The 24,544-nt window shown below is 36.4% G+C and overlaps 2 protein-coding genes across 2 annotated transcripts; one reads left to right on the top strand and one right to left on the bottom strand.

The window, feature by feature from the left end:
* The first annotated feature begins 4,290 nt into the window (after positions 1 to 4,290).
* On the top strand, positions 4,291 to 6,874 carry LOC104892644 (glucan endo-1,3-beta-glucosidase 11). The gene is made up of 3 exons (XM_010678628.4): positions 4,291 to 4,757; positions 4,857 to 6,001; positions 6,572 to 6,874. The coding sequence occupies exons 1-3, from the start codon at positions 4,658 to 4,660 to the stop codon at positions 6,638 to 6,640; spliced, it is 1,314 nt and encodes a 437-aa protein (XP_010676930.2). The 5' UTR covers positions 4,291 to 4,657; the 3' UTR covers positions 6,641 to 6,874.
* Positions 6,875 to 7,581: 707 nt separating this feature from the next.
* Positions 7,582 to 23,599, bottom strand: LOC104892643 (ubiquitin carboxyl-terminal hydrolase 10). Its single transcript, XM_010678627.4, has 14 exons — positions 23,291 to 23,599; positions 22,950 to 23,139; positions 20,098 to 20,328; positions 18,598 to 18,742; positions 17,687 to 17,746; positions 17,500 to 17,595; positions 15,703 to 16,095; positions 15,457 to 15,597; positions 13,758 to 13,928; positions 10,726 to 10,983; positions 10,480 to 10,628; positions 9,796 to 10,287; positions 9,417 to 9,693; positions 7,582 to 8,205 (listed from the first exon to the last, which is right to left on the bottom strand). Exons 2-14 carry the CDS (start codon positions 23,096 to 23,098, stop codon positions 8,041 to 8,043), a joined length of 2,727 nt encoding a protein of 908 aa, XP_010676929.2. The 5' UTR covers positions 23,099 to 23,139; positions 23,291 to 23,599; the 3' UTR covers positions 7,582 to 8,040.
* Positions 23,600 to 24,544: the final 945 nt, after the last annotated feature.

Below are 24,544 nucleotides of genomic sequence, written 5' to 3'. Positions count from 1 at the left end.
ATTTTCCCTCCCCCACTCCCGAAACCAACACCTCCCCTTCGAAACCGCCCCCGAAATCACCACCATCTCCTTCAAAACCACCCCCCAAAACCACCAACATCCTTTTCAAAACCACCCTCGAAATCACCACTATCCCCTCGAAACCACCAAAACCACATACCCATTCGAAACCCCCCCCCAAATCGCCATTTCAACCTCAGAAACCACCACCACCATCGTCATTTTCTCTCTCTAACCCACCACCACCGTAGCAACATATCACAACAACAAAAAACCACCAGATCTAACACTACCGTCGAAGTATTGAAAGCAAACGCCGAATTTGGGGAAAGGTGAGGGAAGGAGAGGAGTTGGAGGAAAAGAAGGAGAGGAAAGAGAAAGAGAGGAGGATAGTTGAAAATTCTAGAAAATAGAAGGCAATACAGGTAGGGTGGTAGTGTCGACGGGGTTGTGACATCGGCCAGGTTGGTGCTGGTGGTGTTGATTTAGTGGGTTGAGTTGACAAGAGTGGGAGTGGGTTAAGGAGAGAGAGAGGTGATGGGTTAAGTTGAGGAGAGAGAGGGTGGTGGGGTGGCTGAGATTGAGTGAGGGGTTGGGTCACTTGGGTGGGTTGATTAATTAGTTCTATTTAGGTTGGTAAATGATAAGTTTATTATGTTGTTGGAGAATTAAGTAATGACAATTCTGTAAATAAAAAGAAAAAAATCTTTCCAATTTAAGCTATGTTGCACTTATTATGACATTTCCTAAAATGGAAAATGTTGCATTTATTTAGAAACGGAGGAAGTAATAGTTTTTTCTTTCTGTGACCCATAACATTATGTCTGCTAAAACTCTGTGCAAAAGAAAGAGGTAAACTAATAAAGACTGGAGGGAGTATATTTAAAAATACCCAACAACAATAAGACTCTTTAAAAAACTCTTCATTCAACTTTTCGTTCCCATATCAATAAATGAACCACATTTCATATTATGATCAAAGTTATATAAATAAAATTATTTATGTAAACTAAATATAATTACAAAAAACAAATATCTTTTTCATCATTTATATAATGTGAAATTTTTTTTAAAAAAAATATATTTTTGAATGCTAATATTTAATTTCATAAATTAAGAAAAAGATAGTATATTTTGTGTATGAAATAAATCCAATATTAGGTTCATTTTATAGATAAAGAAAAATTATAGTTGTGGGGATAGTAATTATTACCTTTTTTTTATAAAAAAAGATCATTAAATGGTTGCAAGAAAAAAAGAAACTTTAAGTAATTACAATAGTATGTGGGTTCCACAGATTGGATAGTCATCTCATCAACCCAAATGATACCTCCACGAAGAGCAACTTTGCAAAGTGAAACACACAAGATTATTAGAGATGGCAATGGGTAGGATTTGGACAAGGTCCTATAGGATCTAATTCCAGATTCGTTTTTTAGGCAAGGATTTGGATCCTACTCGGATCCATTGGGTGATAAGAATGAAGATCCAGGCAAGGATCTGTATGTATCCTACGGATCCTTGCCTATTTTTTTCAAACTACAATTTTCACAATAATTAAAGATTTCAAACAATAAACTCATTGAATATCAACCAAAAATTACATTTAAAACCATTACAACAATTTATAACTATTTAATTATCAAACTGTAGATTACTCAACTAATTCTAAAAGATTAACAATTATCAACCGATTTTTCAAACTCAATAATCCAGTAAATTCGCACATTAATTATAATAATAAGAGTAATTAGTAAAATAAATTATGCCAACATAATAATAATTCATTTTTTGAGGGAACATAATAATAATATTTAACAAAATGGTTATAAAAGAATGAAGCTGAACTGAACTAAAAAGAAGCTGGGGAGAACAGGCCCTAGAGGTGGGCATGGGCCGGGCCTGTTCACGGGCTCGGCCCGCGGGCTTGAGTAAATGTCGGGCCGGGCTTGAAATTCTAAAAATTTGTCCACGACCCGGCTTATGTTTCTCGCAGGCCAGCCCATGTTTTATGTTGTATTTTTGATAGTTTTAGAGTAAAAGAACAAAGAAAATGAGTGTTCGGCCGCGAGCCAGCCCACGCGGGCTCGTGCCGATGTGGGCCGGAAATAAATTTTTTTGACTGTGACAGGCCCGCGGCCCACGTAGCGGACAACGGATCGGTCCGAGCCTCGAGCGGGCTCGTGCCAGCCCGGGCCCAAATCGTGCCGTGTCGGCCCGGCCATGCCCACCCCTCAGTCAGTAGTATAAAAGATGGAGATACTATATATATTAAAAAAAAGTCAGAAATACTAGTCTGCGGTATAAATAATCATGAATGGACAGAATTGCCATCAAAAATATCATTTGGGGTCATAGCATAAAAAATGATGCCTTCAGATGAGTGGAATCCGGAAAAGATGATAAAGTAGAAAAGGAAATATAGAAAAAGGGAACCTCTAGCTCTACTTAATGAATGCAGGCAGCCTTACTTGAATTTTATGGGTTTTACTAACCATAATCTCTGGAGATTATAAAACAAGAATTAATAGGAGGTATAATACATAATTTCTCTATTTCTTAATATTTGCGATTTATTTTCCTTTAAAATGTTTCACAATATTTGCAATTTTCTTTCTTCCGGCAAATTCATATATAAAGATAAGGAGTCCACTCATGGTACACTCATGGTACACCCGGGTGTACCATGCTCATGGTACACCTATGGGTATTTCTGTAATTAATTGCAAGTTGAGGGGAACGCTGGTAATTTCGGGCAATAAATGACAAAAAGCAAAAATCTGAATCCAATTCTTCTTTCTTGCTCATTTCTCTCAATTCTTGCTCACCAGAAAAATCTGATTTTCAATTCTTCTCTCTCTCCTCCTTCCAAACCTTCCAAATCTTCCAAACACAACAATGGAGATCTGAAATTCGCGAGATGAATGATGAGATGAAAATGACGCGGACTCGAGATGATGATGATGAGGCGACTGAAGAGACTCACAACCCATCCACGACGATGATGAAGACCCACGATCCAGATCTGATTATGTTTTTGCTCATTTGTTTTGTTATTGTTGTTTTTCTCATTTCCCCTCAGTTATTCGTATTGCATAAACTAGATGTTTTTGGTTGTTTAATATGATTAGGACATGAACAAAATTATGGGTGCTGGTTTTGAATTATCATTGTAGGAATGAGCAAATGTATTCTGCAATAATTTTGAATTATAATGTTCAAATGAATTAGAATGATTGAAGATTATGTGCTCATTTACATAATTTGTGTTGGATGATTATTGCTGCTTAGTCAACTCTTATACTTGCTCTAGTTTTTTTTTTTCTATTCATTTCATCTCTTTCTTCATTTTCTTTTTTGCTCACGTGTAATTAGTTCGTTTTTGTAACTGCTCATTTGCACCAAGTTTGCTCATTTTCTTAAATGAGTAGATATACTTGCTCATCTGCTCATTTTACTCATTCGCTCATTTGATCATTTGCTTAATTTGCTCATTTGCTCATTTACCCATTTTGCTCATTTGGCAAAAATAGCCTTGGGTGTACCATGAGCATGGTACACCCAGGTTTACTATAAAGATTCTCTAAAGATAGGTCATGTTTCACTCTCACTTCTCCTCCATATTTATGTGTCAACTGTCAATATTCTAAATACTTCCTCCGTTTCAAAATACTTGCTACACTTTCCATTATGGAAAGTTTTATATTACTTGCTACACTTCTTTTTTGGGCAATGAACTCTCTCTATCTCTCTCCTCCCAAATGGGTCCCTTTTCTTTTTACTCTCTACCTATTTCTTCTCCAAAAATTGCTTAGGAGTCCGTGAATTGAGAAGTGTAGCGAGTAATATGAAACAAAGGAAGTAGAATACTTATTTTGAACTTTTGAAAATGACAAGTGTTGCAGTTTTTAAAGTTACATATAAACATTAAAATACATTTTCAAATAGTATTAGTTTAGGAATTTACTATAACATAATCACACGTCAGCTAATATAATTAATACTTATTTATAATTTAGTATTTCTATTTTTAGCTTTTTATATACCGTCCTAAAGATTGCATTGTATCATTTTCAGTAATATCAAAACAAAAAATAAAAACTGTGGAAAAATTAGTTAGGAAGAACACAATGAAAGGATGTTGTAATTGTCAAATTGATAATATATTTTTATGATATCCTCTAAGGTTACGTTGCACATTTCCCAACTACATTGAATACTGAGGACCAACTACGATAATCTAAGTTAATTCATCTATACTCTATAGTTTCTTTTACTACTGCAAAGTATTACTATTAAATGCCAAAAAAGAAAGAATCAAGTAGCACCAAGTTTGCTACTTTGCACTTGCTGTCAGGAGAAACACTACTAAAGCAAAGCCAAGCAAACCAAAGCAGCTCCTCTCTGTATCTCCCCTCTTCTCACCTCTCTCTCTCTCCTGCCTTTGTTCATGTTTCTCATTAACCTGTTCTTGTCTTCAATTGGGTAAACCAGATCATACCCAATTTTCAATTTTCAGAAACAACAAACATTTTCAGAGTTAGTGATTTATTTTGTGCAGAGACCATTAAATTTCTCTGCTTTTAAGATTGATCCAAACTTCTAAGTCACAAAGAGATCTAGTTAAGTAATAAAGCTTCAATTTTTCATCAACTTCATGGAGTCACCAAGCAGATATAGAAGCACAAGTTTACTAAGATCTCTACATTCATCATGTTACTCTTTATTAGTGTTATTACTAATCATTCTACTTTCAGGTAATTAGCTAATACTGCTAATCCCAATAAAATTAGTTGATTCTTACTTAATTACTGGTAACATGGAATTAACATGACTGTTGTTTTGGTGTTTATCAGGTACAATACCAATTCCAGTGGTATCATTAGGAATAAACTATGGACAAATAGCCAACAATCTACCAACTCCAGACAAAGTAGTGCCATTAATAAAATCCATTGGAGCAACCAAAGTGAAGCTCTACGATGCTGACCCAAAAGTGTTAAAAGCATTTGCTAAGACAGGAATTGAGTTCACAGTAACAGTAGGCAATGATTTATTACCTCAATTTGCAAAAGATCCAAAACAAGCTATTGATTGGGTGAAAAAAAATGTTCAATGTTATTTACCTGATACAAATATTACTTGTATACTTATTGGTAATGAAGTTTTAGGCTTTGATGATAAAACATTGACAAGCAGTCTTCTGCCTGCAATGCAGAACATGCATTCTGCATTACAAAGCTTAGATTTGGATAGCAATGTTTGGGTTACAACTGCCCATAACTTAGCTATCCTTGAAACATCGTACCCGCCTTCAGCGGGTGCGTTCAAGCAAGATTTAAGCAGTCTAATGTCACAGATTTTAACCTTTCACGCAAAGACAGGTTCTCCATTTTTGATCAATGCATACCCTTATTTTGCATATAAGGCGAATCCGGAGGAGGTTAATCTTGATTATGTACTCTTTCAAGCCAAGACTAATCAGATATTAGTCGACCCGGATTCAGACCTTCATTATGATAATATGCTGGTTGCACAAGTAGATGCTGTGTATTATGCAATGGGTCCAAATTTCAATAAGAAGGTGTTGGTTCAGGTGTCTGAAACTGGTTGGCCTTCAAAAGGAGATGAAGATGAAATTGGTGCTACACCAGAAAATGCTAAGAAGTATAATGGAAATCTTATAAAATTAGTGAAAGCACAAAACAAGGGTACACCTATGAAGCCTAATTGTGATCTTAATGTGTTTGTATTTGCATTGTTTAATGAGAATATGAAACCAGGGCCAACTTCTGAGAGGAATTATGGGTTGTTTAAGCCTGATGGTACTGCAGCTTATTCATTGGGATTTTCTACTATTCAGGCAGTTGGTAATGCATCTACTTCTACTGATGGTGCTACTGGACCTTCCTCTATTGGTACTTTTGGTGGTGGTGGCGGCGACGGCAGTGGTGGTGATGGCTCTTCTTCTAATGGCTATCTCTCCATATCTTTTTCCACGGTATGCTTCGTTAATTCAATTATTCATTCAATTCCTTGCTCATATTTTTATTAACACAAAGGTATTATTATTGCTATATTTGATTCTTCCTGCTAAAGTGTACCTCCCATTAACTGTGGACAATGGAAAAGCATAAGATTCTTTTGTGTGCCAGATTGCTGTAGATTCACTTCTGACTTATTTATATTGCTACTGCTACCATTACTAGTAGAATTTATATTCTTGATTCGCTAATCCAGCTAAATTTGGTAACGGTAACATAGAATCCTTTGTTTGTTGTTTAAACATTATAGTAGTACATAATAGTTTCCACGTTGGTGGTGTCATGAGATTTGACATAATTCTATTTTGATCACGGATTTTATTTTGGTACTTGAACATTTATAATTTTTTCACTTATAGTGCCTGCAATAAACTCCCTCGTGAGCTATACGTTTAGTTGTTCACATGTGTTCATTGTAAATAAATGTACCTTATTTACAAAATAGACTGCAAAATGTTTAGTGCTGTTTCGTGTACATATACATATATCACTTGCTAAGTTTAATTGCGTTTTGTGTGAATGTGCAGGAAAGATATCCTTCAGTAGGTCTCTCAGTTACTTCATTGGTTGTGATGGTTACACTATTGGTGCTTTAGATTAAGATTAAAGAAGATTCAGAGGCCATGAATACTTGTTTAGTCGGCGCCGAGCCCATTACAGATCTGGAAGAGGATGTCGATCAGAGAGGGAGACAGAGGGCAGGATAGGAGACTTGATAGTTAGGGAAAGGAAAAGGAGGGTTCTTTGCTTGTACTCTTTGTCAATATCATTATTTTTTTGAGTCATTCTTGTTCTTTTTGACACTGCAAACATTGGATATCTTTACTTTTCTTCGCCTTTTCTTTCTTTTTGCTTCTTCCTTCTGCCAGTATTATTTTTATGCAATTTTTGTAAATAATATATTAAGGATAACATAAAGGATCTACCAGGACACAAGTTTTGGTTTAATATACAGCCTTTAGGGTAACAAAGTCCGGCATATCTCAGCTCTAGACATCAAACCTTCGTATCGAATTAGTTTACCCAACTCTTTGAGTAAATATCATAAATAAAATGAAAATTTATGCGAGTTATAGAAAGCGTGTAGATAAGAACGGCAGTGCAGACGAACACCAAACCGTTTGGTGGTGATCACGGCTTTGAGAAAATCTCATATACCCTTATTCCCAACAACCATCGTCAAGACCCAAAAGGCAATGGAATTACTAGCAATTTGTAGTTCACTGCGGTACGACTTAGTGAATTCCTTACATATACACCAAACTGTTAGGTAACAAAGAAAGCTACACACCAAACTATTTGTACTTCACTGTTCCACCACCAGACAGTTTGGTATTTAGTGTATCTCTTACCGATATACACCAAATTATTTGGTGATTAAAAAGCCATGAAAAGACGCATATACCCAAACTCCAAACAACCATAGTCCAAAAGGCAAAGGAAATAATGTACACTTGCAAGTTGTAGATCACCCACATTTCGCTGTTCTTTGGTCAATAGTGCGTAATCAACAATTGTATGATACGACATTTGGTAGTAATAGTCGGCAGAAGCCTTAAGAAATAATATAAATATGATTTAGTTACAAGATACAAAATCAAGTTCGCTCATTATAACCCAAAATTTGCTACGCTAAGCGTTAGCCCCACCTGATGTATATGCAAAACACTAAACAGACATCAATTTAAGAAAATTATATCGTGAAGAGCGATAAGGAATAATAGTTACACATCAAGGCAATATCCATTGAATATCTAGATAACCCACTACAGATATGGGAAAGGTTTTTATAATGTTTCCTAATATGGTTAAAACACTACTGGTATTGGCCACAGACCTATACACAAGGCCTACATGAATTAATACCAAGAATCTATGATCTAGCTGCTCACTTCAAAATTTTGCTGAACAAATGAGCAAATACTGGAACAAATGACGACCTACCTCCCAATATTCTCAACCAATAATCCATGCTGACAAGATCCATCTAATGCCTTTAAGAATGATTCTGATCCCAAGATGATCCGTTGGCTTCAGATTTTGCGTCGACTTTCGCCCTGCGATAGAACAAGACATATGCAGCCGACGTCTTGATTTCTGACTCATTCACAGTAGAAACTTGACTGTCATCGAAGTGATACCATCTGTCCTCATCAATCAACTGCACAAGTTGACAACATAAAGTCCATAAGATTTCTAAATGAAACCAACCATAAGCACTCTACATCTTTTTAGCTTGTGTTCCACAATGTCTTGAAAAACGCGAGACACGTATAGATCAATGTTTAGCATATTTTGTGTCAATTTGCACAGATCATACCAAAATATCAAGAACATTTTAAGGAGCGAGATGCTCGTCTGATGTGGGTATGGAAGAATAAACAGAGTCAAGAGTGACAGAGAGAGTTCAGCAACACAAGACTCATCAAGCAAATGCTCCCTACCAACTGCCATTCAAACGGATGTCTGGGTGGTGGCACTGGGAGGAAATGATCAGTAGAAAATGCTAAACATAAGTTACTAGTCCAAAAAATAGTCGTACATATCACCTCGGTCCCATTATGTCTGTCCAAGTTTACATTCCACAACAGTATGTTTGTATAGCGAAGAGAGAGAGTGGGTCAACACATGCATTCTGAACTAAAGAGTACATTGATCCCAAAATATAAAAGTGCACAAAGATACAAACACAGTGGGACAGCAAGAAACCAAATAGACATTCCAAAAGAAGTGATCAAATAAGTAGAATAGTCACCAGGAAGTATGATCTCTTGAAATAAAGCAGAGAGAAAGGTTGAGGGATGAATAAAATTAAGCTAAATCTTCAACTATATTGGGTTCCGACTTCCAACAATTCAATTAGAAATATGTTTAGATGGAAGGAATAAATGTTAAGCAGGAAGAGTAGGAACCAAGATGACTATCGGCCATAAAACGTGATCTGCCAGTGTTGTTCTATTTATTGCATAAGAACCGAGATCTCTACACCCCCCTCCAAACCTCTAGGATGGAAGGGGAAAGCTGAAAGCTCTGGACTTCTCCACAAGGGGGCAGCCACGATAGTGTGGAACGATCAAATTTACAGAAGGAAAAATCAATCAAATTCCGTACTTCTCAAATTGCCAATGAGACCACAGATTGTTTATGAACGAGTATTGAGATTTCTATCGGATTTTTAAAAAACAATGACTGAAAAATGGATAAGAGAAGTTGTAGAAACCCTTGCCATATCTGACCTGGGAATTCTTTCTTGCATATTTAACCCAAGTCTATAACTTGCAATAAAAAATATATGCATCAAATAAACACCAAAGATACCAACAAGACACAAACTAATCCGACAGAGGAAAAGGTTTGAGATGGAACTCTGACCTTTGCGTACGCAGAATAGTGTCCCCCACCAAGCCCACCATAATGATTGCTTATCGCAAACAACTCGTACATGTCAGGTACATCAGATGCATCCTTGTTCTTTGCATATTTGCCCATATCAAAGTTCTGGATAGGGAAGCTCACAAAGGTATCTAGCTTGTTTTTAAAATATCTGCTATATGAGAACCGTTTCAGATGAATAACAAGTATTTCTGGCAGTCTCCAAAGATCTAGCTTCTTAGAGGCCTGTCTGTGTTCCTTGCAATTTGGGCAATACCTGCATTCAAATGTAGATACATAATAAAACACTGATTTTGAACAAGTTGAGTACAGCCAAGTAGAGAGCGTCTCTTATTTAAATTTAAACACGGTTTCCTACCACATATCATCAGGCCCAAGAGGCTCCTCTTTCAAAAATGTGTCCAGGCATGAGAATAGAGATACAGCTTCTTGGCGAGTTTTCTTTGCAGTAAAACCAGATTTGCACACCTCAGGAAGATTCTCCAGATAGCTAATATCGTAAAGGTCGTGCTCAGTATCCGTCCAATTGATAGTAACCCTCAAGGACGGACTACTTTTCACATAATCATCATCAAATTGTTTGACACTAAATAATTTCTCCTCAGTTACAGCAAGCTGAAAAGGAAAATCGCTGTCATTCTTGCATCCTGCAGTGCTGTCTACGAGCCCGTTATCTGCTTCATCATAGACTCCTGAAGCAGATCCATTTTCCTTCTCTGTGTGATTCCTACTCAAAGAAACATTGGCCTTCCTCAAAGGGGAAAGGATGCTCGCAATGGAAATACAAACATCAGCAACAGTTTGCGGCCTTTCTTGCATATAGGTTACAAGTGGCGATCCAAAAAGCTTCCTGTCATAAAAAGCAACTATGAGCCATGAATCATGTACTTGCAGTCTTGCACAGCACATAAATTTGCAAACTGCAGTCAGGATATATAAACAGGCAGCAAAACTTCTGGTAGACCCAACACATGATTTAACTTTTGGGGCAGGGGGGGGGGGACAGGATTTTTTAAAACCTACATATAGCAGTGTCACTTACTTTTCTGGGGATTGATGAACTATCTCCAGTCTCTTTAGCCCAACTTGTTTTTTAGGAACTCGATAAGCTACAATGTGTTCATCGTCCTTGATGGAAGACAATGACTCGAGAGCAGATTCCAAGTATCGGTAAATTTTGTGATCATAAACCTGAAAATTGAAGGGAACAATTTAGCCACGGCCCAAAAAGGACATAGATATGCTACATAGCACTATGAAAGCAGGCAACTCAATACAGCATATCTACCTCAGCAAGAAGAAGGCTCTCATCATCTCTTAGACAGCATGCAGTTCCCAGTGCCTGGATTAGATCTCTACAGCATCCATGTTTAGAAACTGTCACAGTATATGGCATTGGAAGCCCATTTCCATTACCATATAGCACAGTTACCGTCATTGTCCTACTGGCTGTTGAAGGCAGGGGTAAACTCAAGTACATAAAAGGATCAAATGTAATTGATATCTTGTTGCAAACTGGACAAACCAACGTAGACTTGTACTGGCCCTGTTCATTTGATCACCACCAAAAAAAATAAGCGACCATCGAATTGCATCTAAAATGACAATTTGTAATCAACGCATGGCTATCAGGCACATCAAGTTCTAATGCAAGCACCATTTACACGCTAGATATCAATATGTCAAGGCAAAGAAATTGGCCACAAGCCAATAACACAGGTTTGACCAGCAAGCTCAAGTACCACAACAGGATGACAGAAATTACTCCCTTTCTCGTGCATTCAGAGATGCATATTACTGCATGAGAGTAGTTGAGCATTAAAAGCGAATTGTTTCTTGTACAACCTCTGCAGAGCAAAATGATAGGTGGCACAGTTTAACAATATCACATTCTCCTAAAATATTGTCTGGCCACTTATGGTGTGAAAACTCATATCATGGGCCACAAGGCAAAATAAAATACCCATCTTCTCATACATACACAAGTCATCACTTAAATTTAATTTAGCACTGGAAAAAGTATTTTGCGTCTGCGAAAAAACCCCTTACATTGAGATCCTAATGGCCATAATTACATGAGTGAGCGCTTCACAATTTAGTAGGCACCTAGTTTTTGGCCCATGTGATGTCCCTTATAATAGGTTATTATATGATACTCCCTCCGTTTTTTTTTTTTTTTTGCTACATTGTTGTATGCACAACAATTTAGGCAACGTCACTTTCAAGCTTTTTGGAGGTACTTTCGGGTGACAATAGAGAAACAAATAATAAGTATTACTTTATAGTGGGCCAAGTACCCAAATAAGGAAAATGTAGCAATTAAAAGAAACAACCATTTAAGGAAAATGTAGCAATTAAAAAAAAACGGAGGGAGTATACTTAAAAATAGTAATTTAGTGTAGTGGCCCAAAAATATTAAATGCTCATATTTACATTGGAGTCATATTGACCCCCGCCATTAGTTGGGGATTAATATTTACACCAAGACTGAATAACCTTGGTAAGACTACTTTTCCCTATACACTACAATATGCTTTGTATCTCCAAACTTCAAACTCTCATCAGATGCTTGGCACCCCTTTCCACTGTAGATGACACCAAAAACAATGTTTTATGGTAAAAGGAGGGGGACATATGTTATTTGTGAGAAGGCAGTAAGGAGTGAGTTTGATCTTGAATATTCTCTAACTCTCTACCCTAGCAAAAATGGATAAGCCTTTAGCTAGCAGATCATTAAGTACAAGTTCGGTTCTCCATATTTAGATTTCTTTTGATATGTGATAAGTGAGTGATACAGAGAGAATCTAGTGCATGAGAAGAGCTGTCATGTGGCGGATGTTTTTGTGTACCAACTCGATCTTATTATATGTGATCCCTCTGTCCCTAACGGATAACACCAAGTTCCTTGTATGGATAACCTTACAAAATTGCCCCATTCCTTTTATGACTACACAGTCCTACCACTTTACACTCACATCAACTACAAACTTATTATTGGACATTGGATGAATAAGTACGACAACGAACCCCAACATTAGAAGGACCCCGAAAACTCGTCAACCCCAAGAACATTAGAAGGATTCCAAAAACTTGTTAGCCACAAGAACATAACAAAGTAGATCCCCCCCTCCCCCCAAAAAAAAAATTCTCCCCAAAAACATAACGAACCCCGAAAACTTTTTTGACCCCGAGATTGTCAGCAGGGACCACGAAAACTTCGCAACCCCAACAACCTAAGAATCCCCAAAAACATTAACTCCATAACATAGCAAGGAACCCAAACAACTTATATAACCCCAGAATATGAGAAAGGACCACAAAGATTTAACAACTCAAAGGACATTAGGACCCCGAAAACTTTTATACCCCATGAAGACAGCAAAGTACCCCTAAAACTTTTCCTCCCCAAAAACATAAAAACGAACACCGAGAACTTTTTAATCCCAAGAACATCAGCAGCAAACTCAAAAACATCTCAACCCCATAAACATCAGCTTCATCCACGAAAACTTCACAACACCAAGAACATCAGCAGCAACTACGGTGACTTTACAACCCCAAAAACATTAGCAGGGACCCTAGAAACTTCAACCCCAAGAGCATTAGGAGGACCCTGAAAGCTTTGAAACCCACAGAACATAAAAAGAATCCACGTTCAGTTTCCTATGATGCCAAAGTCTACGTACCTCAAAAAACATTATTTTCGCCCCAGTCGAAGGCTCACAAACTCTAGAAAAGAAAAGGAAGGATATACATGATAAGCTAAAGTGAACTCCAAGTCCTACAAATTCGGTCTATAACAATCCAGTATAATCTTCAATGTGGAAAAGCAATTGCCAAGATCCTTGTGAAGTTTCATCAAATACAGATAGCCAAAGAAGAGAAACTTTTTATTCACTCTAAGGCACAACCATTAACAGCGATGATTAATAGTAGGTTTCAGTTACTTGATGATAGTATGATACCCTTACGTAATACCTAAGCTCAAAAGGTGGACTAATGGATTTTCCCTTTGTCACCTAAGCATGAGAATCATTACTTACAGCAATAGAAAAATATCTAGTACCAACATTCTCAGGTGGCTTTACTTCCGCATTTGCGCTCAAGCATACTGACCACAAGTATAAATAGATTGGGAATCTGAAAACATGACACTGCCACAGCACATCCCTCAACAAAAACAAGACCCCCTTCCCTCCCCCACCCCCCTCTCTCTCCCACCCAAGAAAGAGAGAGAGAGAGAGAGAATCGAGATCAGTTTAACGGGGACTAAAGTAACAAGCCGATGTAGAAAATAAAAACAAAGAGGATTATACCAACCTGGCAAGTATCGACGATAATTGAATCATTCCGCGCCATGTGATTTTTCCAACATTCTTCTGCATATTCCTCGTCTGGTCGGCCATCTGAATCCTTCATCTCAATGTAAGGTTTTTGCTTAACACGGTTCAAATCTTCATGCAATCCATCCAACAAGAAGGCAAGCAGTTCCTAATTGATATACAGCTCATCTTTCAGCGACTTATGATGGATTTTAAAAGCTTGGACAGTATAGGAAATTAATTACTTCAATAAAAGACTAATTAGAGTGGAAACATAGCATGACGAACAAATAACACATGATAAGATAGAATTATGTTATTACAGGAGTGCAAATATAGCATACCAAACAAAAGCACTTTGATCAGATGCCAATATTGACAATTAGATGTGCATCAGCAATAGTCTCAATAAAGAAAAGAGTAATATTAGCAGGTGAACGAGACAAAGACAGCTGACAAGGGTATTTATCACTAAAAAGGAGAGAAACAATACTACCTTCGTGTCAAAATAATAGGTAACAGCTGTTTTTTGGTGATCAAAGCTCACTAGAGTTAATCACAAACTACATTTTGGCCTGGGTGATGCTCCAAGTCACATTTTGCAATATAATATGCATAGAAATGTACTTCAGTGATATATTGATAACTGATATTTTTAGTCTCATATTCGATGTTAAATAGGAGCAGGAGTTATTTATGAAAAGAGGGTAAGAAGTATGATTGATCTTTTATTGTCTTAAGCAATATTTAATGAATAATTATGATAATTGTGATAAGTCAAGGATTCAATTCTATAGCAAAAGTGGATAAGACACTACCGTATTACCGTGGTACCATGCAAAGCATTGGTCAGATGTCTGAGTCTTTGTAGTTAATTTTTCTAAAGGTGTTAAGAAAATGACATGGAGAGAGCCCAATGCATGAGGAAGGTTGCCACATGGAGTATGGACTTGTGGTACAACACTTCTTAAATAATAAACAAAAATTTCAAAAATTATAATCGCTGTCCCTTTCTATCCTTCCAACTTTCCATTTTGGGGTCTCTCTTTTTATGCTACTTTTACTATTTAAATCTTTGTCTCTCCCCTTGTTACAGAAAGTGGGACCTCAACCAACAACTTCCTATCGTTCCTTTAACTATGTGCCAGGAAGAAAAGAATAAAAAAAGGGAAAAGAAAGGAACAGGGCAAAATCGTTAAGACTCTGAGAACATACACAATTGAGAAGGATCTCCATCAAGGAGACCATATACTCAATTGATACTAATTATATTGGTGAAACTTATACTGTATTTAAAAACAACAGGCAATAACAAGTCCTGTTCACCAATTTCAGATTCCAGATCAGCATTAACAACTCACTACCAAAATCATCATTATTACTCGTCATACAATTCGTATTATAGTTACTGAACGCTAAGTTCCTCTACAGGCACGTGCAAATTGCAGCAGGATTCAACCTCATTTCATATCACATAATAGACGATATAAAGGGAAAAAAATCTTCACATTTACGGAATATGGATTGTCTATAGATGTACCCATTGTAGAGTGCACAGTAATTCCTGTGTCGCATAGAAGCACAACGAAATTGAAAAATATGCATGCAGTAGTCCTACACTAAAACTATATATTTTCATTCAATCAACACACAATCAATATATATACAAATAAATGAACAGCAAAACAAGTAATGACCTGAGAATCATGCTGATTATACCCACTGAATTGGGGAGCAAAGCGAGCAAGTTTCCCCTTAAAATGACGCGGCGTGATTGTTGTCCGGCCAGAAGACCACATTTCCCTCAATAGATCACCAAATGACATGGCAAGCTCACCCTACATATTAAGAGTATCACAAAGCACATGCTAAATATCTGAAGCTTCAATTTACTCTACATAAAGACTCAAATATGCAAAACGAAGAAAATACACAGTGCATACATGCATTCCCAATGGGTTTTGCTTGTTTATCTCATCAGAATAGTCTTGTAAAAAGTACTCAACAAGAGGTGCAGTATGCACCAAACACTGAAGAGCGCTATTCATAAAGCAAGTGTTTCCAAGATTCTGTAACCCTGCTAAACCGCCCTTTTCCTTTTTCCTCAGACTACCAATGCTCTCATGACCACCATTCTGCATACTCGAGCTAGAACTCAATCCTGGATACAAACCAGAATTGTATCTCGTTGAGTAGCCATTTGAAGAGGCTGGGCCACCAGCAATAGTCACACCAGACCTTGTGGGTTCCATTGGCACCAAAGCTAGTTCATTTCCAGCTAAATTACCCCCAGAGCCAGATGATACCTTCCCAACAGTTTGTGCCTCCATGAGAATCTACAAGACGAAAGAAATAGAGTCAGCACAAGTGCACAGACATCAAGAAAACCAGTGCAACTCAGCACAAATTAAAGTGTCACTTATAGATGAAATTCCCTGAAGAGGGAAGCATGACCACATCCGTGGAGTAAGGTCATAGACACATTAGAACTGAAGTGGAAAACCATAAAAGGAGAAATAAAAGGCAAAATTGGCTAGAACAGCACAAACTATTACTTAGATGCACTTGGCAGCATAACTTTTGGCGGGTGCAGTCCACAGCATAACCTTATAACTAAGGTGCAACGCGTAACATAAAGTTCGTTGGAGGTCAGAGATTCTGCCTAAGCCTTAGAATTTCTATTATGTTTTTTTTTCTTTTTTTTCCCTCCCTACCTAAAACCCCACATACCTTCTTCTCTCTCTATTTTTCTTTACAGAACTAGAACTCCATACTGCTTCTGATTATGAGGGAATTCCAATCGGGCTTAATTCAATTAGGGATTCAAGTTCTGTAGAGAAAAATAAGGGAGAGAGAAGAAGGCAAGCGAGGTTTTAAGTAGGGAGGGAAGAAAAGGACAAAAGAAAAACATAATAAAATACTTCCTCTGTTTCTTTTACTTGCAACAGTTTGACTTTCACGCTTGCCAATGCATAATTTCAACCATCAATAAGTTTAATTACCGATAAATAAAAATTATAAAAAGTATATATTCGAAAAATATACATTCAGACAATCTAACAAGATCCCACATGAATATGTTTTTCCTTAACTATAAATCACCAAACATAAACTAAGTAGAGTTGGTGAATAGTGTAAAAGTCAAACCATTGCAAGTAAAAAGAAACGGAGGAAGTAATAAAAGATTCTAAGGCACAGGCAGAATCTCCAACCTCAAACAAGATTTATGTTACGTAGCTAGGTTATGTTGTGAACCGCACCCGCCAAAAGTTGTGCAACTCAGTGCACCTAAGTAATAATATGTTTTGTTGTAGCCAATTATAAAAATGGTGATGAAATCTTTTAATTAATATCTATTTATTAGAACAAGCAAATTACAAGACAAAAAGTGCCATTGTTTTAGAATTTTGATGAATTACAATTAGATTCTCAAAGTAAATTAGGGTTAACTATAGCGCCAGCCGCGAAGTAAAATTGTTTCTTCATTATACTTTCAATAAAAATGCTAAAAATCTTTGCACACGTTTTTGGATAAATCATCCCAAATCACAATGCTTCAATAAAAATCCAGGGGGGAAAATGTCTATCCAAGTTCAGCAGAGCAACCCCAGAATATCGAGTTATCTGACACAAGTTATGCATCTAAACATCAACAGCTCCAATAATCACACACGACATGCAAATTTAACAGTAGGGCAGACAGAAAAAGAATAAAAAAGGAGGCACAACAAAGTACTAACATATTGGTCCATTTGCAGATTCACATCCTCTAACGTCTTGTCAGAAGGAACTAATATAGATTGCTTCTCCTCATTGAAGTAATCCCATATCTGGACCTGTTCAGATTAATGAGAACCCAAAATAATGATTAATCCGGCAGCAGAAGGAAAACTTGTGACCATAGAAAAATCATAGCTATCCACACACCTTATCTTGTGACAATCCTTTGAGAGCACACACTTTCTCATAGAGCTCGAGTACAGAAGCCTGACCATGATCATCAACTTTCATAATCAGAACTTATCCAATAAGCAAGCACCAAGAACAACACATACAGCACAGCATAAAGAGCATCCACTAAATAATTGTGCAGAGACAAGGAACAACTCATAATACTCCCTTCCTAAAAGCTTGACATCCAGTTCGAAAAGACACAATCTTGACTAACTTACATAGAAAGTTCTCCATACTAATTTCTGTACTCACCCACCATAAGACTTAACAACATTCTAGAATGTGAGAGTCCAACGGTCGCAATTCAGAAATACCATCATTTTCAAAGTGAAACAGGGTCCTCGGTTATTGGTACATGGTACCTAAGTTAATTTAACGAAGTCATGTAATTCAAACAGCTAATCTTCTAACATAATGGCATAGTCCAGTAAAGCAGTAAAAAGATCATTTAACCAAATAACTAGCTAATAGTTCCTTTTTCTGTAGAAAATTAGAACATATCAAAATGCAGAAAAGAAAACAGAACAAAAGGACAAAAGACTGCACAATACAGTCACCACAGAAACAGCTGAAGAAACAGAAACAATTAGCAGCAGCTCTCCTCTATTAAAAACAATAAGAAATAGTCATAAACAACATCAGGGCATATAGAAAAATAACGGAACTTCACGAGACTCGGATGCAAGCAACATAATCAAGTAATAGCTTCGACTCTTTTAAAATATTCAATAGTCAGCTGTTTAATGAATCAGAAGAATAGCACGTATCAAGAACAATGGTCAATTACAGCTTCAATATTAACAAATCCTATAATGTGAGACTAAGAAGAAAATTACATCAAACATGATATGGACTGGGGAGGAGATGTATCTAGCTTTCCATACCTTCTTACTTAACCTTAAGTCTGATTGGCTATCGTCCCTCGAATCTCTTAGCTTAAGAGACAGAGGATATACTTCAACATTGAACTTTTTGTTAAATGCGCCCTGAGAAATCAGCTTCCTCGGCAGTGAAGGTCCTCCATTGTACCTATATATATTAACCATAAATTAAAGGTTATCAAGATATTAGGCCAAAATTAGCACCACAACACTCAGAGTCACTCTTAATGCATTGGAGACATTACAAACTCAAGCATTTAAAATCTAGAGAGAATACAAAATGCAGAGATAAAAGACATAATCAGAGAAATTAATTCGGGAAAAGTCAGATAACAAGCAAGGTTCCTATTGCGAAGTGAAGACCTAATGCTAGTACAATCACAAAAACATGTACTCCTAACAGAAAGAATCAATTCAGAATCTATTATCCATCTTACTGAAGTCTGGAAATACATTCTTCCCACAAAGTTAGTACGTATTAGCAAGTTGTCTGCATTTTAGTCTCATACCTATAGTGATCTATTACCATTTCAGCTTTCGGTCATTTGTTTCACTCACATCACGCATTGAGAAAAAGCCAGAAGTCTGACCAATATGCATATCTAGAACAGGCAATGGATTTGAATGGGCAGGATTTTCAGAAATCCAGAAAGGTATAGCGATAATCAAAGAAAAATTTTCATAAACTCCACCAGAACTCCAGTAACTAAATCCTCATCTCTTCATCAAGGATTCTCATCTGTCTTCTACCCCTATAAGTGGTTCAGTGGCTCAAACTCAAGCATACAGCTTTTCCGCTTACCCCTTCAAAAGCTCAGCAGCCAGCTTATCTGTAACATCAACACATAGAAAGCTTTTCCACCTTCCCCATTATATAGAACGCTATTTCTTGAGAACTATAGAGTACGGACATACAAGGTGGCAACGTATTAAAAAGCCTAGGAATCCACCAATAAACCCGCAGCAACAAAACACTTTGAGAACTTGCAATAACTCGCTGATGAACTATGCATAGTAAAATCAATTTCCACCTATACCCCTCCTCAAAGCTAATCACCTTCAAGTTCTGGACCAAAGCAGATCTGCCCTAAAAAGTCTCTCCGCATTTTACAAGAACAGCATGTCAATCGAGAATGGTTTATAAATTTCATTTTCAGAATTGGAATCATGATGGCAAATTTCAACAATTCAAATATAGCGAGAGCTTAGTAAATGCTCTACTAAGTCAGCCACTTGGAAAGGATAAATATATTATCAAAGTTGATATTCAATTGAAATACATCTATGAGGAATAAAACTAAGCGTGGGCATAGTCTACATCGCAAGTCAGATTCTACATATAAGGTGCAACCTTGTTACCTAATATTGCCGCAATGTACAAAGAAAAAAAAAAGTGATTCTTGATACCAACATAATCACCAAAAGAAAAGCATCTAGCATAGTCTAGCAAGAAATGATTGAGAGAAAACGTATTGAGACAAAACAGAACAAAAGAGCTCTCACCATTCCAATAGCTTCTTCCAGACTTCTTCAGGAACTAATACATAATCTTGCCCTTCCTCCAATGTTCTAATAAGCTCTACATTATCAACATCACCACCATTTACATTTGAAGTTAAGTCTGAGTTGTCGATAGGCCCTGGTCGGCCAAATCCATTAGGTAAATCTGGTGTACAACCATTCATTTCACAGTCACCATCTTCCCCCGTATATCTCTGCCAGCCTGTAAACCATCTGGAGAACAGGAAATGTAAAAAGGTAACATATTAGAAAAAACTACAAACATCTTGATCTATTTTTTTTTTAGAGGATCTTGATCTATATATTAATCAACATGTTCATCAAATTTCATTACTTATCCATTTTTAACGAGTGAAAAAAAGTTGAAATATAACGAAATCATACCCGTTAGAACAAAACAGAAAGAAAAAGGGGAACAAAATGATTTTAAGAAATATTGACATGAATAATACTAACTTTCACCCAACTTCTCAAGAGACTACCAACTTTTGATTATTTAGAAATAATCTCAACTTTTGGGAGCCTTCTCAAGATAATCAAAAGTTCGAAGTATAACTATTATTGCCTTCGCTTATCCATATAGAGTCTATGACACATATGAATTCAAATATTTTGTCTCACATTTTGCATGCCATTTGTTGTGCAACTTATTCTCATTGACTGATTATAACATTTTTTATATTTTAGATTAATACTTGGTGGACCATAGTATTAGTGATATTACCAACCAATAAAATAAAGTGACACACAAGTGATGCACGATAGTGGGGAGGATTTTAATTCATGATATATAGGAAGATTTAACAATTCATATTATTTTGAGAAGGTCCCCCAAAATAATCAAAAGTCGGTCTTATTTTGAAAAGATGGGTGAAGATTGGGGTCATATATGTCAAATTTACCACAATTTTAGGCAAAACGACAAATATCATAGCCTCTCAAATGCCATCTAAGCAAAGCAACGGTTAGGAAACAATGCCAGCAGATATCAGTTCTACATTGAGATGGCGCTCAATTAGGAAAGAAGCATCTATGATGGTTTTCTTATATGCTCTCCTATATAATTCTATCCCATGGGTAGAATTATTCTTGTAAGAACAAAATGTGGAGAGAAAGTACGAGAGGGTAGATTTAGATAAGCTCTTTAAAAGAAGGTCACAGTTAATAGCAAAAGAACCACGAAGCTTAGCTAACCAACGTTGACAATGAGTTTGTAAACTTCACAGAATCAGACACTGTAGATGACTAAAGCTGGTTGCATTTTAGCTCATACAGAAAAAATCATTGCAAGGTGCTTTTGGAGGCATTTTGTTGGTAATCCATAATCACATCAGCGTAGTAGTCACTTCCTATACTAAAAGTACACAGACCTAGATGGCTTCTAAACCAAAGGAGAAAGCAAAGCAAACAGAAAAAAGAAGTGTTCAACTGATATTTCTTGAGTCATACTCGTACACTTTGGTTTGTAACGGAATTTTTAATAGAACCTCTCATATGTATGGCGCTTACAGTATGCCAAAACCTAAATGTTAAGTCAACAATCATTTCCCAATGCCGCATCTTTGAGTCAACCCCTTCTTCAAGATGATCTAGACTGGCTACTGAATATGCACTAGTAATCAAATTCGAACAACCATATCCAATATGTTAGGGAAAAGATTAGCAGGGTCAAGGACCCATTCATAAATGTCAATGAAAATTCTTCTCCATAATGAATATACCTTCTTCTGAAGAATATGTGGAATCATGCTATGCGATTCAAAATTATGGAATTTCATCAATTACGATCCTTCAACATCTGTTGAAACAGTTGATCAATCTTCTATTTAACGACAACCAGATTTTTGACAATAAGGGTAGATTTGGGTACTAATCTATTACTCATGAAAAAGTGTAACCTAAGGGGCAAAGGCAATAGAGCCTCAACTCTTACATTGAAGCAAAAAACCAAAAATTGAATGCACTATTCCCTTTCTTTCGATTTCCAAAGAGAGAAACTTAATTGAGTTAACTTGACAGTGTAACAGCTACTAGCCTTCACCTGGCTGTAACTCAGAAAGATACATTATGTTGCTATTTGGTTCATCAACAGATTGGCCCGACCGTAACATTGCTCTTATGAGAGGATCAGTTTGACCATGGGATGAAGAAGGGCATAAGGGAGAGTAAACATAAAATACGGTATAGGCTATGGAGTTCAGTTACAGCAGATGACCGCGATCTTCTAATGTAAATTCATCCATTTAGGGTCGACCTCCTACTGCTTTACAACAAGTATAGCTTTTAAACATAGAAATTTGGACTGAGAATTCTTGAAACTCAAAATCTCTGGTTGAAAGGTGGGGAAAGGACCATAACATATTAAGCCCGATCCTCAAGCTTGAAACTCTGATTACTCCCAAAACTAGTGAAGGCCCATCTTAATCTATAGAAGGCAATGTGCCCCTATCCAACCCCCTAAACTCTAATTGCTTCTTATAATTAGTGTAAACACAAGAAACATAAAAAGAAGTGACCTTAATGCTCCACTCCAACAATTACACAAGATAATTCCGAGTCCGCATACCCTGACTGCATAATCACATTCAGATCTCAAAGAAATGCCTCCTTTACCCAAAACCATTAACTATCCGAATTCCAACAAACTGACAAAAGTGATCAAGAAACTGCTGAATCTACAAATCAAAAACACAGTGTTCCATATAAACAAAATTGCACATGATTATCACACTACAATAACCAAGCAACCATCATAAAATCCCCAAGAAACAACAACTCAATCCAATCAACAATGCCAACAAATAATAAAAATCAATTAAGGGGAAATAAATTACCGGCTTGAGACAACATAGTATAAGTTCCCTTCTTTAATATTAGACTCAGCTTGATCATTCAACTCCTGTATGATACGTTTCTGGTCTTGCGGTGAGTAATCTACTCCATTCTCCATTGAATTTGCATGCTCAATGTCAGGGATCGTCATTTCGGACACGAAATCAACCTAATTAACTATCAATTGTATTCCTGCAAGATTTATCAACTAATTTAGAAAGAATAAAACACTTAAATCAAACACATAACCAGATCACAGTTACAATCACGAAATGAATCGATTGAGAAAGTGAAATTCATGTTAAAAGAAATGCTAGGGTTAAGAAATAAGCAAAATTCTTACCAGTAAACTGAATCAGAGGAATTAAAGACGGAGATCAAAATTGGCGAGAAAGAATCTGGAAAAAACAGTGAAAGATTGAATATGGAATGAATGTGATTTGATAATTGAAAAGAAAGATTGGTTGAGATTTGGAAACTGAAAGAGAGAGAAAGGAATATGCGAAAATGCGAGGGTAGGCTAGATTGCAGGGTTGAGATTTGAGAAAGAAAGAAAGAAGAGAAGGTGGTTTTTTGGTTTTGGTTTTGGGTTTGAACAGTAGAAGTTACGGAAGTATTTGTTTTGTCCGAGTTTTCTTGTACGGCGAGCAAGCCCCTCACCTTACGGTCTTTACTGGTACCCTGTCGCTACGACTTCGTTCCGGTCCAGCCAATTCGTTTAAAAGACTTTACACAATTGATGGGGAATTAATGGTACTACTCCTGTTTTATAATACTCGCCTCTGTTTCATTTTAATGGTTACACTTATACTTTTCACGCATATTAATGCAAAACTTTGACGATATACTCCCTCTGTTTTTTATTTTAACTTTCTTACTTTTCTGTGCACATTTCCCGGTGCACATCTTTGAATTTAAATATCTTTCATTATATATTAGTAAAAAATTATAACGATTGAATATTAATAATGTACTAATTGAGACGAACCAAATAAGACCCTGCATGAGTATATTTTTTCTTATAAATTGAAAAAAAAGTGAGAAGATTCTCTCTGAGTATGAATAGTGTCAAGATTCCAAGTGAGAACGATATAAAAAATCAGAGGGAGTATATCACTATATCTCTAGTTTTGTATTTGTAAAAATTATAAAAAGTACATATTAATAAAATACATACTAAGACGAATCTAACAAGATCCCATATGACTATGTTTTTATTTACGTATAAATCACAAACGAGGGTCAATGTGCAATTTGTGAATAGTGTAAAATGGCAAAATGTAACAATTAGAATGAAATGGAGGGAGTAATATAAATCATGATTATGTTTTTATATGTGAATTAAGGTAAAATAAAATTTTGATTTGTTTGAATAAAAAAATAATTATTTTTGAAAAATACTTACGTTGTTTTTTTAAACAAAAAATAAAACTGAATATTAGTGTTGCATGGTTTCGAAAATTCTATTGTGCTCCCAGGAGCACGGTGCCCACCATGTAACCAGTAAATTCGTTCCATTTCCGATGAGTAAATGTTCTATTTCAACAAATGTTCGTTTTAATCATATTTTCAGCAAAAAAATATATTCTATTTTCAG

The sequence above is a fragment of the Beta vulgaris genome, chromosome 5 (genome assembly GCF_026745355.1).
Source record: "Beta vulgaris subsp. vulgaris cultivar EL10 chromosome 5, EL10.2, whole genome shotgun sequence".
Taxonomy (NCBI): domain Eukaryota; kingdom Viridiplantae; phylum Streptophyta; class Magnoliopsida; order Caryophyllales; family Amaranthaceae; genus Beta; species Beta vulgaris.
This window is presented reverse-complemented; position numbering and strand designations above follow the sequence as displayed.

Coding starts and splice junctions, on each gene's coding strand:
- LOC104892644 (XM_010678628.4), top strand. CDS start 4,658: ATGGAGTCACCAAGCAGATATAGAAGCACAAGTTTACTAAGATCTCTA. Junction 4,758..4,856: donor ACTAATCATTCTACTTTCAG/GTAATTAGCTAA, acceptor GGTGTTTATCAG/GTACAATACCAATTCCAGTG. Junction 6,002..6,571: donor TCTCCATATCTTTTTCCACG/GTATGCTTCGTT, acceptor GTGAATGTGCAG/GAAAGATATCCTTCAGTAGG.
- LOC104892643 (XM_010678627.4), bottom strand. CDS start 23,098: ATGACGATCCCTGACATTGAGCATGCAAATTCAATGGAGAATGGAGTA. Junction 18,743..20,097: donor TGGAAGAAGCTATTGGAATG/GTGAGAGCTCTT, acceptor TAATATATATAG/GTACAATGGAGGACCTTCAC. Junction 10,629..10,725: donor AGAGCCTTCTTCTTGCTGAG/GTAGATATGCTG, acceptor TTCAATTTTCAG/GTTTATGATCACAAAATTTA.